The sequence below is a fragment of the Apiotrichum porosum genome (genome assembly GCF_003942205.1).
Source record: "Apiotrichum porosum strain DSM 27194 chromosome Unknown scaffold_20, whole genome shotgun sequence".
In the NCBI taxonomy this organism is placed as follows: Eukaryota; Fungi; Basidiomycota; class Tremellomycetes; order Trichosporonales; family Trichosporonaceae; genus Apiotrichum; species Apiotrichum porosum.
This window is the reverse complement of record NW_021167127.1, coordinates 196,329-210,131: the sequence shown is the minus strand read 5'-3', so window position 1 is coordinate 210,131 and position 13,803 is coordinate 196,329. Positions and strand designations below refer to the sequence as shown.

At 58.5% G+C, this 13,803-nt stretch overlaps 8 protein-coding genes and 1 non-coding gene across 9 annotated transcripts; 5 read left to right on the top strand and 4 right to left on the bottom strand.

Annotated features, from left to right (window-relative positions):
• Nucleotides 1-184: 184 nt before the first annotated feature.
• On the bottom strand, nt 185-1,319 carry EHS24_005273 (uncharacterized protein; the record flags this gene model as incomplete). The annotated part of the gene is made up of 3 exons (XM_028620802.1): nt 185-765; nt 839-1,191; nt 1,255-1,319. The coding sequence occupies 3 exons, from the start codon at nt 1,317-1,319 to the stop codon at nt 185-187; spliced, it is 999 nt and encodes a 332-aa protein (XP_028472018.1).
• Nucleotides 1,320-1,792: 473 nt separating this feature from the next.
• EHS24_005272 (uncharacterized protein) lies at nt 1,793-2,358 on the bottom strand (the record flags this gene model as incomplete). Its single annotated transcript, XM_028620801.1, has 2 exons — nt 1,793-2,268; nt 2,322-2,358. The coding sequence occupies 2 exons, from the start codon at nt 2,356-2,358 to the stop codon at nt 1,793-1,795; spliced, it is 513 nt and encodes a 170-aa protein (XP_028472017.1).
• Nucleotides 2,359-2,700: 342 nt separating this feature from the next.
• EHS24_005271 (uncharacterized protein) lies at nt 2,701-3,880 on the top strand (the record flags this gene model as incomplete). Its single annotated transcript, XM_028620800.1, has 5 exons — nt 2,701-2,750; nt 2,810-3,064; nt 3,130-3,217; nt 3,262-3,660; nt 3,710-3,880. 5 exons carry the CDS (start codon nt 2,701-2,703, stop codon nt 3,878-3,880), a joined length of 963 nt encoding a protein of 320 aa, XP_028472016.1.
• A 157-nt stretch (nt 3,881-4,037) lies between these two features.
• EHS24_005270 (uncharacterized protein) lies at nt 4,038-6,046 on the bottom strand (the record flags this gene model as incomplete). The annotated part of the gene is made up of 4 exons (XM_028620799.1): nt 4,038-5,171; nt 5,211-5,307; nt 5,348-5,603; nt 5,650-6,046. The coding sequence occupies 4 exons, from the start codon at nt 6,044-6,046 to the stop codon at nt 4,038-4,040; spliced, it is 1,884 nt and encodes a 627-aa protein (XP_028472015.1).
• A 1,253-nt stretch (nt 6,047-7,299) lies between these two features.
• Nucleotides 7,300-7,893, top strand: EHS24_005269 (uncharacterized protein; the record flags this gene model as incomplete). The annotated part of the gene is made up of 2 exons (XM_028620798.1): nt 7,300-7,487; nt 7,536-7,893. The coding sequence occupies 2 exons, from the start codon at nt 7,300-7,302 to the stop codon at nt 7,891-7,893; spliced, it is 546 nt and encodes a 181-aa protein (XP_028472014.1).
• A 955-nt stretch (nt 7,894-8,848) lies between these two features.
• EHS24_005268 (uncharacterized protein) lies at nt 8,849-9,388 on the top strand (the record flags this gene model as incomplete). Its single annotated transcript, XM_028620797.1, has 2 exons — nt 8,849-9,003; nt 9,052-9,388. 2 exons carry the CDS (start codon nt 8,849-8,851, stop codon nt 9,386-9,388), a joined length of 492 nt encoding a protein of 163 aa, XP_028472013.1.
• A 373-nt stretch (nt 9,389-9,761) lies between these two features.
• Nucleotides 9,762-10,505, top strand: EHS24_005267 (uncharacterized protein; the record flags this gene model as incomplete). Its single annotated transcript, XM_028620796.1, has 1 exon — nt 9,762-10,505. One exon carries the CDS (start codon nt 9,762-9,764, stop codon nt 10,503-10,505), a length of 744 nt encoding a protein of 247 aa, XP_028472012.1.
• A 310-nt stretch (nt 10,506-10,815) lies between these two features.
• EHS24_005266 lies at nt 10,816-10,910 on the top strand. The gene has a single exon. It is a non-coding gene; the product is annotated as a tRNA-Ile (tRNA).
• A 472-nt stretch (nt 10,911-11,382) lies between these two features.
• Nucleotides 11,383-13,761, bottom strand: RLI1 (Fe-S cluster-binding ribosome biosynthesis protein; the record flags this gene model as incomplete). The annotated part of the gene is made up of 7 exons (XM_028620795.1): nt 11,383-11,494; nt 11,676-11,801; nt 11,937-11,995; nt 12,049-12,617; nt 12,680-13,566; nt 13,620-13,636; nt 13,717-13,761. 7 exons carry the CDS (start codon nt 13,759-13,761, stop codon nt 11,383-11,385), a joined length of 1,815 nt encoding a protein of 604 aa, XP_028472011.1.
• Nucleotides 13,762-13,803: the final 42 nt, after the last annotated feature.

The following is a 13,803-nucleotide window of genomic DNA, read 5'->3' as shown; positions in this document are numbered from 1 at the left end:
ACGGGCACCACATCACTGCTGCCATGCCCACACCCAGTGACCTCCGGCGCAGCTATGACATACGACTTTTCGCACGATCTTTCGGACTGTATACGCCATGCCATGTAGCCTCCTTTGTACATGTTGTCCGTCATGTCATACCTGCTGCTGTTGTACTCGTGATAAAGCGTCCGCGTTGCATTGATTATAGCTTACCCACTCTGTCACTATCATCCTCTGCTAGCACCTCATCCCTCCATCGCACCTCTGAGTGTCTTGGACCCCCGTCCCCGTTGTTGACGAGGACTACCCGATCATAGTCGCCTCCACGGTCCGAGCCCTCGAGTTCTGGTCCTGGCTCCTCGAGCGCGAGCGCCATGCGGCCGTCCTGTCTGCTGATGGGAAGGTAGTATGGGCCCATGACCTTGTCTGCCCAGCTGATCCGTGCTGTGGGATGCGACGACGTGCCGGTGGGCATCTGGTAGATGAACTCGAGCAGCGCCGCGCGCTGGGCAGCGTAGTCGCCCGGACCTGTGAGGTAGCGGGCGAGCATGGCCAGGAGGAACACTTGGGGCTCGTACGCGATCATGTCGCCCGTACGCGCTCGCTCGGCCCACACGGACACATTGTCCCACTCGGCCGAGGTGTGTTCCAGCCCGCCGTCGTGCGCCGCGTCGTATGTCGACGGCGCCGCGTCGAGCGGCAGCATGTACACGTACATCTGCACGCTGAACCGCCGGGGAGAGGACGGAGGCGTGATCCAGCGCGTAAAGGGGACCAAGCCATCTGCGAGTGTGTGAGCGAGCGCGTACGTCAGAACACGCAAAGCTCGAGTCATCGAGCCATCGCTCGCTCTCACCGAGATCAGGCTCGGCGTCGACAGAGTCGAGCCAGTCTGTAAAGCGGATCTTGTCATTGTGGATGGCCTTGCGTCCTGCCTCCTTTACATCGGGGGCTAGCGCGAGCAGGCTGGAACCAGCCTCGCCCTTCCTGCGCGCAAGGAGGATCCCGCTCTCTTCAAAGGCCTCGCGCACAGCCGCAAGGCGGTACGTCTCGCTGTCTCGATGTCTGTCCGGCGCGTCGACAGGGGGCACACGCTCGTGGTATTCCGAGAGCGCGCCGCCGGGGAAGACGTGCGCCGATGCAAATGCCCTGGATGTGCGTACGCGATGCAGGAGGAGGAGCTGGTTGACCGGTGAGAGGATCATGACGCTGTATGTGGTGAGCACCGAGTGGGACAAAGAGGGCCGTGGACTGGACGGGAGGCGTGCTCACCTTGAGCTGGGGCGGGGTACCTCTGGTGATGTTGGCGCCGACGGCGACGCCTTGTGGGCGGACATTGTAGCGCGGCTGGTGTATGTGCGGGATGGGTGCCAGTTCAAGTGTCTGCCTGCACGGCGAAGACTGGGCATGAACACTGGCAAGAGGGTGGATGGTGGGCAGCAACATTCGTGCTCACTCGTAGGCTACATGGCGTCCAGTGTCGGCTATCTGCGCGCCGCCCATCTGGGCCGCTACACAAATGGTAGCCGAGACACACCAAACGCGCTCTTCCTGATCATTCCTGACCAGCGATAGCGTGATTGTCTCGTCCCCCATGTTGTGATCCTGCAACAGCGAGAACGACCTGGACCTCGTTGCAAAATACAATGTCGTCGACCACAAGTGAATGGCCTTTTGACATTGGATACACCGCACCACTGAAAATGCAGTAATGCCAGTACAGTACAACGTCGGCGGGATACCCAGTCGAGTGACGCTGTTTACCGCCAGAACTGCTTCTTCACTCCCATACAACACAAACACCATGCTCTCAGGCCCCATACATGGCCACGGGGGGCCTCCTGGCGGTAGCAAGCTCGCTCGCCCGCTTGTCCCACGCACGCTCCCACTCCTGCTGGGGGTTGCTGGGCGGACCGCGACGTTCGGCCAAGGCCTCGTCCCGCATCGCCTGCTCTTTCGGCGACTCGATGATTTTGCGGCTGGCAGCGAGCCCCTTCTTCTCCCTTTGGCGGTGTTGCTCCGCTACACGCGCACGGTTGCGTGCGCACTCGGGACATCCAGTGTGGCCGACGTCTTCGTGGCTATCGTGCTGCGCTATTTCGAGAGCAAGCTTGATGTCTACGGGCTGCCCGGCTCGCGAGACTGCCTGCGACAGTGCCGCCCGCGCGGCCTTTGTGGTGTACCCGGCCGCGACGAGCCGCTCGACATCGGCGTCGTTGTAGCTGGACCGCCGGCTGAGGTGGCGAGACAGCCACGACTGTTGTTGTGGTTGGTGCGTGGACGCTGCTGGGTCTGTCAGTGGTTGGTGAGATATGAGTGATGCCGCGTGCCGTGCCGACAAGCCGAGGGGACGCGCGGCGCGTCCAGCGTACCCATGTGATGTCCAACGCCGGGTGTGATCCGGTGTCGAGTGAATCCTATCCCCAGTAGTTGCAGTAATGGGCAAAAGATGGTGTTGGTGACCGACGGGCAGAGAATAGCCCGCGCCAAGAGACGTCTCGAGGCCGCCGGCCGCTCGGCGCGCTCGGCTGGTCAACTGGCAAAGGTGACATCATGAGGACGATAATGTGCCTCCTGGCCGCTGGGCGTGGAGCTGGGAGGGGGGCTCGCTTGGGGGACGACTCTATGAGACAAAATGGTTATAAAGAGCACACTGCAGTGGGTTGCTGAATGTATCCACACACAGGTACGCAAACACTCTCGAGACCACCACAACCAATGCCCATCCCTACCGTTTCTCTCGCTGGCAACCAGGTCGGCCGTGTCGGGTACGTTCCATCGCCACATGCCATCGATCCCCCGCAACTGGCCAACTAACTGTCCCCAGCTTTGGCCTGATGCAGCTCACCTGGGTCCCCAACGGTATCCCTGATGAGACGACCTTTGCATGCTTGAGGGCTGCCGCCGATGCGGGTGCTACAGCTTGGTCCTCTGCCACGTTCTACGGCCACTCTCCCGGAGGTGGCTGGGACAACATTGAGCTCCTGGGCCGTTTCTTCAAAAAGCACCCCGAGTACATTGGCAAGGTTACACTTGTGATCAAGGGAGGTCTTGACGTTGCGACCCGCACACCGTCAAACGAGTGAGTGAGGCGAGGCGCCACTTTCATCGCACACACCGAGGGATGATGAGATTCTCACACTGCAGCCTCGAGGCCAACCGCAAGCTCCTTGCCACAATCAAGGAGAAGATGGGCGCAAACGTCCCCATCGACGTCTACCTTCCGGCTCGTATCGTTCGCGGTGTCGACCCGGCCGAGTACTTTCAGCCGTTGAGCAGCTCCGCAAGGAGGGCCTCTTCACCGCGCTCGGCGCGTCCGAGGTGTCTGCCAAGACCCTCAAGGCCGTCACTGCTGCGGGAATCAAGATTTCCGTCGTTGAGATTGAGGTGTCGCTCTGGTCGTACGACAAGGACATCCAGGACGTCATCCAGTGGAGCACCGAGACCAAGACACCCATCTTTGCGTACTCGCCTCTGGGCCGCGGCTTCCTCACGCGCAAGTTTAAGAGCCCCGATGACATTCCGGCAGGATCCCTCCAGAGCCACTCGCCCCGCTTCCAGGGCCAGGCGTTCTACGACAACTTGAAGCTCGTCGATGTCCTTGACGAGATTGCCGCCAAAAAGGGTATCAACGCTGCCCAGCTCGCCATCGCCTGGGTCCTCTCGCTCTCGCCCGAGGTGAGTAACAAGACGATGCATGTGGAGCGCCTTGGCTGACCATTTGTAGACCATCCCCATCCCAGGCTCGGCCAACCCAGAACGCACCGCGCAGAACAGCGACGCCGGTAACATTGTTCTCACAAAGGAGGAGATTGGAGAGATTGACGCGATTCTCTCCAAGTTTGACCCTTCTGGCGCCCGTTACCCCCCGGCCTTTGCCGACATGTGCATGGTCTAGCCGCTTGGTGGAGAGGGTGGCACAGGACTTGCTCCAGCACAGCAACATGGGCCGGGGCGAACTGGGCCGAGGACTTTGGTAGATGGGGGTGAATTCTGAAGATGCATCAAACGAGTTGTTCTGGACGCTTTCATGGCGATCCCATCTACCTATCTACTCAGAGGTCCTTGTTCTCGTCCGCCAGAACCACAAAGTTCATAAACCACCTGACCTGCTCCACGAAGACGTCGGCATCACACCACTCGTCGACGGTGTGGGCATTGTTCATCGTGCCAGTCAAGTATGCGAAGCGGTAAATGTTGCGGGTGAGGTCCCAGTAGCGCTTCGTGTCGGTGTTTCCCGTGGACATGAGCGGGGCCATGTACAGCTCGGTGCCATCCGCGTCGGGGCGGGTGGCCCACACGGCCTTGGAGGCCTGCGAGAGGACGCGCCAGGCGGCCGACTCGACAGTGAAGGGCGAGATGGGGGCAGGATTCAGAGTCGAGTTGTAGGCAGTGTCGAGGATGAGGGTACCGACCGGGGAGGCCGAGAGGTCGTACTCGAAATGGTTGTCCTCGTCATCATCATCATCGTCGTCGTCGTGGCGGGAGGAGCCCTTGCAGCCGCTCTTGAACTCGGACACGTCGACCTGGTTGCCCCAGGCGACCATGTTGAGGCCATACTTCTTGGCCACGGGGCCGAGGACCTTGATCATACGTGCCTGGAGCTCGCCCACGTTCGAGGCAATGTTGATACGGTGGTTGACGACGGCAGTCACGACCTCGGGGAGGGCATTGATCTTGACGCCGCCGTTGATAATGTCAATGGCCTGAGTAGTGGACACCATGGCGCGACCAAGACCAGGGAGGAAACCATACTGGTCGAGGTTTGTCCACCACTTCTCGATCCACTTGAGCGCCTTCTTGTCCACCTTGCCCTTTTCGAGCGAGCGGGTGACCTTGGCAACGTGCTTCTTGAGGTCCTCGGGGGTTTGAGGGGAGTAACGCGCGGCGCAGGCCGTAAAGTCGACAAGCGGGGACTCGGGGTTGAGATACGGCTTGTGTGGGTGACGTTCGAGCTCGGCAAGAGCGAGCGACATGAGACCAATGCCAGTGTGCTTGGGCGGGACGGAGCTGTGGCCACCTTTGGTCTCGACACGCACCTCGACGTCGAGGTAGCCCTTCTCAGCGACCGCTGGAAGGGCAAACGTCTGGCCAAGAACCTCGCTGACTCCGGAACCCTCGTCGACGAGCATCGCAATAGAATCCTTGCCGTACTTGGCCTCAATCCACTCGTTAAGATGGTACGCGCCCTGTGGGGGACGTTAGAGGGAACTCTGAAGCAGACTCACTACCTTGCCGCCCGTCTCCTCGTCAATACCATACGCCATAATGACAGTACGCGCAGGTTGGAACTTGCCCGACTCGAGGAGCAACTCCACGGCGGCGCTAAAACGTCAGTTTCAGAAACGATCATCTATCAACTCACAGAGAACCAATGGTACCAGTCTTGTCGTCGAGCGAACCGCGGCCCCAGATCTTCTCGCCGTCAAACTCGCCGCCGTAGGGATCGTGAGTCCAGAGGTCCCGGGTCTCAGGGAGAACGGGAACGACGTCCTGGTGGCCAGTGATGAGGAGGGGCTTGAGGGTGGGGTCCGAGCCCTGCCACTCATAGACGAGTGCGTGAGTCATGACGCGCGTGCGCGTGAGGTGCTGGTGAACAAGAGGGAACGACTTCTCGAGGTCTGGAGTGCGTTAGCCAGTTGTTTTGGTATCTCCTGTCTTACGCACAGTCGGCAAACTCGTAAAACACCTCCCAGCGAGGGTCCTCGCCAATCGGTCCCATCACATCAAAGATCTCGGTGGGGATCTTGACGGCGTCCGACAGCCAAGTGACGATCCGGTCCTTGTGGTCGGCGAGCGACGTGACGTTGAACGATTGGGGGAGGCTCTGGTCCTGGACCTGGATACAACCACCGATCTCCTTGTTCTTGGCCCCAAAGTGGCCGTAGCCGTGGCCATGCGAGCCGTTCGACCTGGGGCAGAACGAGTGGGCAGTCTTGACCACTGCCGTTGTCACCAGGACGGCGAGCAGCGCAACAGCGGCCTTCCTCCACTTCCTCGAAGGAGGCGGCGGAGGGGCTGCCTGTTCGCTCACAGGCAGGACGTTCTTCTCTGGCACACCCATAGTTTGGTCGTTTCCTGTTGCAGTGTGTAAACCCAAAGAGAGAGAGAGAGAGAGTGGGGATGAGCAATCGCGCGATATGGCAGGCCGCGCGTTTCTTTAAGCGCCGGGGTGGTAGTTGTCCATGTGGGTTCCATATGACGCACTTCGGCGAAGCCCGAGGCGGCGGCCACCGCATCCCTGGATGGGAAGTGTGTTCGCTCGCAATGGCCTTGATAAGCTTGCTGAGCGCTGACAGTGACAGGACAATGGTAAATGGCTTGTAAAGCACCTCCCTAGACATGCTGCTGCTGGGCAGGCATGCAGTAGTCAAACCGGCAAAAGGTCCTCTGTTGTTGGATGTAGAGAATCGTACAACGAGGGATCCACGCTTCACGGCGCCACGGGTCCGGCGAGATGTCAACACGCAGCCAGTGCGTCGTAATTATGTCGGCCTGTGGGTAACGAACTCGTAGCTTGCACCAGTGTGGATGGATTCACGCCATCGTGTTTTCCACCTGGGAGGCCATCTACGCACGGAGCCACTCGAGATGTCAACGGCGGACATGACCCGCCCTCCACCACAGCGACAATTGTAACCCTACAACCATCTTGGAGGAGACCTCAGAACTGTCATAGAGCTGACATTGCTACGCGGTTTGAACGATACGCTCAACGGCGTGGATTTTGTTGCTGAAAGTGCCAGTTAAGTCATGCGGATAAGTTATGCGGAGGAAAGGGTTTGGGCGAAACAGCCAAGTTGCTGGTTCCCCAATCGATTGCGCATGTACTGTACTTACCCCACAGTCGTTTAACGCGTGAATGGAAATACAGTCCAGTGCGCCAGTGCACAGCTGACATGATGTACATACGACTGACTTCATTCGCGATCGTGCAGCAGAGAGTGGCAGGCACAAGTTGCATCAATCACAGCCATCGGACACTGCATTTCCCCTTGTTTTTCGCGGTTTCCAGCGGGCGACTTCTGTAACCTCCTCTGTCAAAACAAGCAACCCCTGCGTGTGATACGGAGGCAGGCTGTTGACTGTGGCCAGAACCGCTGTATGCTGTCCAGAACTGTGCTTATTTGGCCAGACCAGTCAAAGTGGCAGTGCGTGCCGTGTACAGTATGCGTCTTTGGTGGACACGGTGCATGTCTCGTGAACAAGCCCAGGCAAGAAGGCATATAAGGAAGGGACTGTAGCCTCAGTTGTCAGCATCTTCAACCCAGACCGAGCTTCATCATCTATTTTCACCCTCAACCACATCCCGATACCATGTTTATCAACTTTGCCATTCTCGCCGCCGTAGCCGCCACCTCGGCCATGGCCAGGCCTACCATTCGTGAAAACGTTGGCGCGTCTGGTGTCCAGCCTGTCCAGTGGCAGATCACTGCTCCTGATGGCTCCCTCAAGTGCCTTGACGTCAAGGACGGTGCTCTGGAGAACGGCACGCCGGTTCAGCTGTGAGTTTTGCATCTCAACTGCCGAGTACAGACACTGACTCTAGATAGCTGGGACTGCATCGACGGAAACACCAACCAGATCTGGACCAAGTCGATCACCAGCGGCATTGGCCCTATCGAGCTTAAGGGCACACCCTTCTGTCTGGATGCCGGCGATAACCCAGGCGACCAGAGCCAGCTGCGCATCTGGGACTGCTACTCTGGTCTTCCTCAGCAGCAGTTCAAGGTCCAGGGCGACACCCTTCAGGTCGCCGACAAGAACCTTTGCGTTGACGTTCCCGTCGTTAGCATCTACGAGGACGGCACCAGCATGCAAGTCTTCACTTGCTTTGCGAACAACGACCAGCAGAAGTGGACGCCCAAGGTCGTCGGCCCCACGTACTGGCCTGCCAGGGGCGGCGACTAAGTTTCCTGGGACAACTCCCAAGCTCGGCATTGTACTGTACATACCTCAGGCTTTGTCTCTCATTCACATGCGGTAGCACAATGTATATGGTATCGTACCTTGTCCAAGACATTCCCTGCCACGAATGCTTTCTCTTGCGCAGTGCACTTGAACCACATTATCGCATGTAGGAGCCTATGCTGCAGTACTTCCGTCATAGTGATGGATATGTGAGCGTATCACCGCCACGGGACACTGCGTGTAGATGCGAGCTGCCGTCGGGAAAGAGCCAACACAGGCTGCCTGGCAACGATAAACGACCAGCAGTTACAGGCACCATCTCGGTCGTGCTGCCGCCAACAACGGACTTGGACAGCGGTGCCAACAAGCGCCAGCTGCCTACTGGTACCTTACTCCCGACCTGGTTTCTCACTTCTGCTGTGCATCAGCTGTGACGGCGGTGAAGTCAGTTGACACCGCATTCGCTTTCTCGCGACAGGATGGTCCGCCGGGAAGACCCACTCCAGCGCAATCCTGGCACGACGCTGTCAATCGTAAGGTTATTGCCCTCTTTCTCACAGAGACCACACCGCTCGTGCTTGACGTCCAGTTTGCCGCCGTCCAGATACGGCTGCACAGTGTCACCGACGAGTACGAATTTGATGTTCGGTGCGATGCTCTACGCGTGACAACAACAAGCTCCCATGTCCATTTCGGTGGCTGTCAACTCGATGCTTTAGCACTTGCACACTGCTGTGCGTCCGAGGCAGTGTCTCATTTAGCGGTGTATCCGTCGTTCCCGGCTGCAGTCAGTGGTTCCAGTAGCTAGACAAGTTTCCAGATTGTCATCGAAAAAGCATAAAAGGTGACAGGTATCTGGTTTAAACCACCATCAACACAACAACTCTTCGTCTCACAGCACGACACCTCCTTAAAGTCACTGCACACCAGCGCCAACCCCACAACTACATTGACAATGTTCTCCAAGACCCTTGCTCTTACCGCCGTAGTCGCCTCGCTTTGTGGCGTCGCATCGGCTTCCGGCGCTCTCAACCTCAAGGACCAGCCGGGCAACATCTACTGCATCGACGTCCAGAACAACAACCAGGCCGACGGCACTCCTGTCCAGGTGTAAGTGTCGTATTTACCAGCACTGTTCCTTTCTAACAATCATTCCAGTTACCAGAGCAACAGCTCGCCTGCTCAGCAGTGGCAAGTTCCCGGCGAGAACACGCAGGGGTTTGTGCGCCTTGCCGGCACGGGCTTCTGCCTCGACGCTGGCGAGAACCCTGGTAACAACTCCAAGGTCATGGTTCACACCTGCCAGAACACTGTTCTTCCTCAGCAGTGGTGGACGTACGACCCCAACATGCAGAGGCTCAAGCTTGCCAACAGTGACCTCTGTGTCGACGTCCAGGACGGCAACTTTGGCGACGGCTCTCAGCTCCAGGTTTATCAGTGCCAGGGTGGGAGCTGGGAGAACCAGCAGGTTATCTACAACAACGACAGCGCCTGAGGGTTCCTTGAAACCCTGTAGACAATAGACCGACCTGGCGGTCCTCCAAGAGCTGTGTCCCCGTTTCCACGTTAGAATGAATTGAGTGCCTGTTTACTTTCTTGGTCGTGGCTTTCCTTCTTCTTCCATGGATCCTTGTCATCCCTTGACCACAGAACAGTTGCAAGTGCAAACGGCGAAGCGTATTGGGAGAAGGCTAATCTCGGCGACTAATAAATCAGCCACGAAACCCGACTGACCCGCCTCGCCTGCCCGCTATTAGCCCGCGGGCGTTGTTCAACCACATCCACGTTCCGCGTCGTCCTCTCCACTTCCGGTTTACAGCGCCGCGCGCTTTTGCTCATCCGCCCACTCTCCATCATAGCGTAGCATCATGTGTCCACCACCAAACGAGCTATACCAATTCTCAGTCGTGTCAGCACTCATGGACGGCGTCGCCTCGGACGGCCTCCCCCTCTCGTCGTTGCTTGAAGAGGGCGACCACGGCCTGGGCACCTTTCGAAACATGACGGGCGAGCTCATCGTGGTCGACGGCGAGGCATACCAGATGAGGCATGACGGGACCGTCGTTCCAGCACCGGGACAGCCCGACTCGGAGGGGTACCACAAGACGAGCGTGACGCCGTTTGCCATGGTGACCAAGTTTGCCCCCTCGGTTACGACCACGGCCCCGATCCAGGCCAAGGACGGGGTGGAGCCCGTCCTCGCCCGACTTGTCCCCGACGCTCGCAACACGCACATTGCGTTCCGCCTCGACGGCGCCTTTCGCTCCATCACAGTGCGTACCGCCGCCGGCCAGTGTTTTCCCGGCGAGGGCCTCAGGGACGTCGCCAGCCGCCAGAACGAGCTCGTCATCGGTCCGCTCAGGGGCACCGTCGTGGGGTTCCGATCGCCCCAGTTCCTCCAAGGTGTGGCCGTCGCGGGTGTCCACATGCACTTTATAGACGACGATCGACAGGCCGGTGGGCATGTCCTTGCCCTCGAGACGGATGGCGAGGTCACGGTCCAGGTTGCGGAGCTGTGGCGGACGGTCATGGACTTGCCGCGCGGGGACAAGCAGTTCAACGAGGCTACCTTGGCGTTGAACGCGGAGGGTATCGCCGCTATCGAGGGATAGGTGAAGGGACGGGAAAGGAAGGGATGCTAGACCATACCACGGCAGTGGGGCAGATTAGAGGCTTTGGGAGTGTACTGTCGGTTGCTGGCCACTTAGTCTCACATAAAGCAGTCGACACCATCGCCCCGACGACAGTCCACAAGTGGCACTCGCCACTCCCAGGTCCCCACCTTCGCCTCAACTCTTCCTTACCATTCCAACAACGCCCAGACATAACAGACGCTTCAGACGAGTCACCAACGTAGCACCCAACCTTCCGTGGGCTAATAGTGGACTATGAAATCAAGGTCGAGAAAATACCTTTGTGATTGGCCGCTTAGCTCAGCTGGTTAGAGCATCGTACTAATACCCAGTCTTGGTTACTAGTTCATGCGGAGGTCGGCAGTTCGATCCTGTCAGTGGTCATATCTTTTGCTATCCTGTGCATCCGGGAGTCCTTTTGCAACTGGAGATGAGTAGGAGTGGCTGTAGAAGTTTGTGCAGATGTAGATCGGGGGGTTGGACGATCAGCGGACCATTTTGCTTCCGCACTGCCACACAGTCTGTCGCTCTCGAAGCTGGGGCGCTCTGTGCTATTCGCTGTGCCAATACTGCATGCCAAAATGCTTCGCAGAGTGCGTGAGATGCTCGCCAGGATTGTCTACAATGGCGGTGGGTGGGTATAGATTGTGGGTCCCGGCCCGGGTTAAGAGTCGACACACACACACCAACCAATGTGTCACTCAACCCGGGACGGCGTCGTCATCGTCCTTCTCGTCCTCATCCTCGCTGTCGTCCGCCTTGCCCTGCTCGCTCTCCTGGCTGTACCCAACGGCAGTCAGAAGTGTGGGAGCAGCGCCGCAAGGGGACACGGGAGCGCCCTTGACTGGGGCGCCTTTTAGTCCTGGTCAACGAAGAAGTAGTTTCCAGAGGCCTTCTGCTCAGTGTCCTTGAGCGAGTTAAGCTTGTTGATACGGGGACGGAAGTTGTTGGGGTCACGACGGAAGGTACTGTGAGAGGGTCAGCGTCTATACACGTCGCTACGAGGTCGAAAGATGCCAGAGGGCTGGTTATGGGGGTTGGGAGGAGATCGTTCAAAGGACTGGAAGCGTCCAAACGACTCCAAGACCAGCCCAACCGACACCTTCACATCTGGGTCTTGACTTCATCTTGCGCATGCAGAATACGTACACCTGGAGAGATTTCAGGAACGCGTTCATGCCTGACAGCAGGCCCTCGGGCTTGCCGGCATACGACTCGACGGCGGGGGTACCGGTGAACACGATAACGCGGTCGGCGAGGTAGGTGGCCATGATGCTGTATGATGTCAGCTGGAGTTCTGGTGTGTGGGCACAAGAGGCCGGAGAGGCCGGAGACACTTTTCAAATGGCAGGCCAGTGAAACGTCCCACCATCGCTCGCGATCGGCCCGCTGTTCTCCTTTAAAACTCACAAGTCGTGCTCGACAATGAAGGCAGTGCGCCTGCTGCTCATGATGAAGCGCTTGATGACCTAGTCGTTTGTCAGCAACGGCCCACGAAAGAAAGACGCCAAGTAACACTCACCTTTGAGGCAACAATACGCTGCTCCGAGTCGAGGTACGCGGAAGGCTCGTCGATAAGGAGAACGTCGGCGGGGACACCGAGGACGAGACAGATGGCGACACGCTGGAGCTCACCACCCGAGAGGGTCTGGACGTCCTGGTCAATGATACCGTCGAGGTTCATGGGCTTGATGACGTCGGCGTTGAACTGGGGGTGCATGAACATGGCCTTGATACGCTTGAGGAGGAGCATGCGAACCGAGCCAGGGAACTTGGGGGAGATGGTCTGGGGCTTCATCGAGACACGGAGCGAAATGGCGTCGGCCTGGCCGTCGGGCTTGAGCTTGCCGCCGAGGAGCTGGACGAGGGTGGTCTTGCCCATACCGTTCTCACCGAGGAGGATGATAATCTCCGAGTTGGAGTAGCTACCGGCCTCGACGTGGAGCTTGAAGCCGCCCAGGGTCTTGGTCATGGCAGGGTACGAGTGGCTCTGCGACGACTGGACGGCGGCGTTGTCGTCGACAGTCTCGGCGATGCGGAAAGTGAGAGACTCCTGACGGAAACGGAGGTTCTCGGTGGGGATCATACCGTCTAGAAAATGTCAGCTGGGCTCATTTTATTCTCCCTTGCACCACTCCTTTTGCTCCACTTACCGAGGAAGATGTTGATACCCTCACGAACCGAGTAGGGCATGGTGACGACACCGTAGACACCGGGGACACCGTAGAACACACAGACAAAGTCGGAGAGGTAGTCGAGGGTCGACAGGTCGTGCTCCACAACAACGACGTAGTTGGTGGAGGTGACGAGGCCACGGATGACACGGGCAGCAGCGAGACGCTGACGGATATCCAGGTACGACGAGGGCTCGTCGTACATGTAAATGTCGGCCTTGCGGACCGAGGCAATGGCAATGGCGAAACGCTGGAGCTCACCACCGGAGAGCTGCGAGACCTCACGCTCCTGGAGCTTGGCAAGCTCGAGGTCCTCCTCGAGCTGGGCACGGTTGTCGAGCTCCGACTGGCGGTCGAACATCTTGCCGACGGTCATGTTGGGGACCTTGATGGAGCGGGGGATCTGGTCGACGTACTGGGGCTTGGTGACGGCCTTGATGTCATCCTCAAGCACCTTGGTGAAGAAGTTCTGGAGGTCGGAACCACGGAAGTACTTGATAATGTCGACCCACTCAGGAGGGTTGTCGTACTTGCCAAGGTTGGGCTTGAGCTTGCCCGAGAGGACCTTGAGGGCGGTCGACTTGCCGATACCGTTTGTGCCTACAAGACCGAGAACCTGGCCGGGACGCGGGGTGGGGAGACGGTGGAGCTTGAAGGCGTTGGCGGCGTAACGGTGGGTAACGTGCGACTCGAGGTTGGTGGGCAGGTTAAGAATGTTGATGGCCTCGAAGGGGCACTTCTTGACACAGATACCACAACCAATACAGAGCTCCTCAGAGATGAACGCCTTCTTGTCGGTGGGGTTCACCTCGATACAGAGCTTGCCCATCTTGACGACGGGACACGAGCGCTTGCACTCCTGGCGACTGTAGCGATTGTTAGCAACTGCATGATGTGTGATCTGGGTGGGTGGCCGCACCATTTCTTGGGCTTGCACTGTGCTGCATCAGCAAAACATGGTCCGACGAATCCATCACACGGGCGGCTTGTCGCCACGCGAGCTGCAGACCACCTACCTTTTCGTCCGAGACGATGGCAACACGGGTGAGCTTGTCCGACATGGCGGGCAGGAAGCTGGCGGCTGGGGTAGTGGGTTGAGAGGG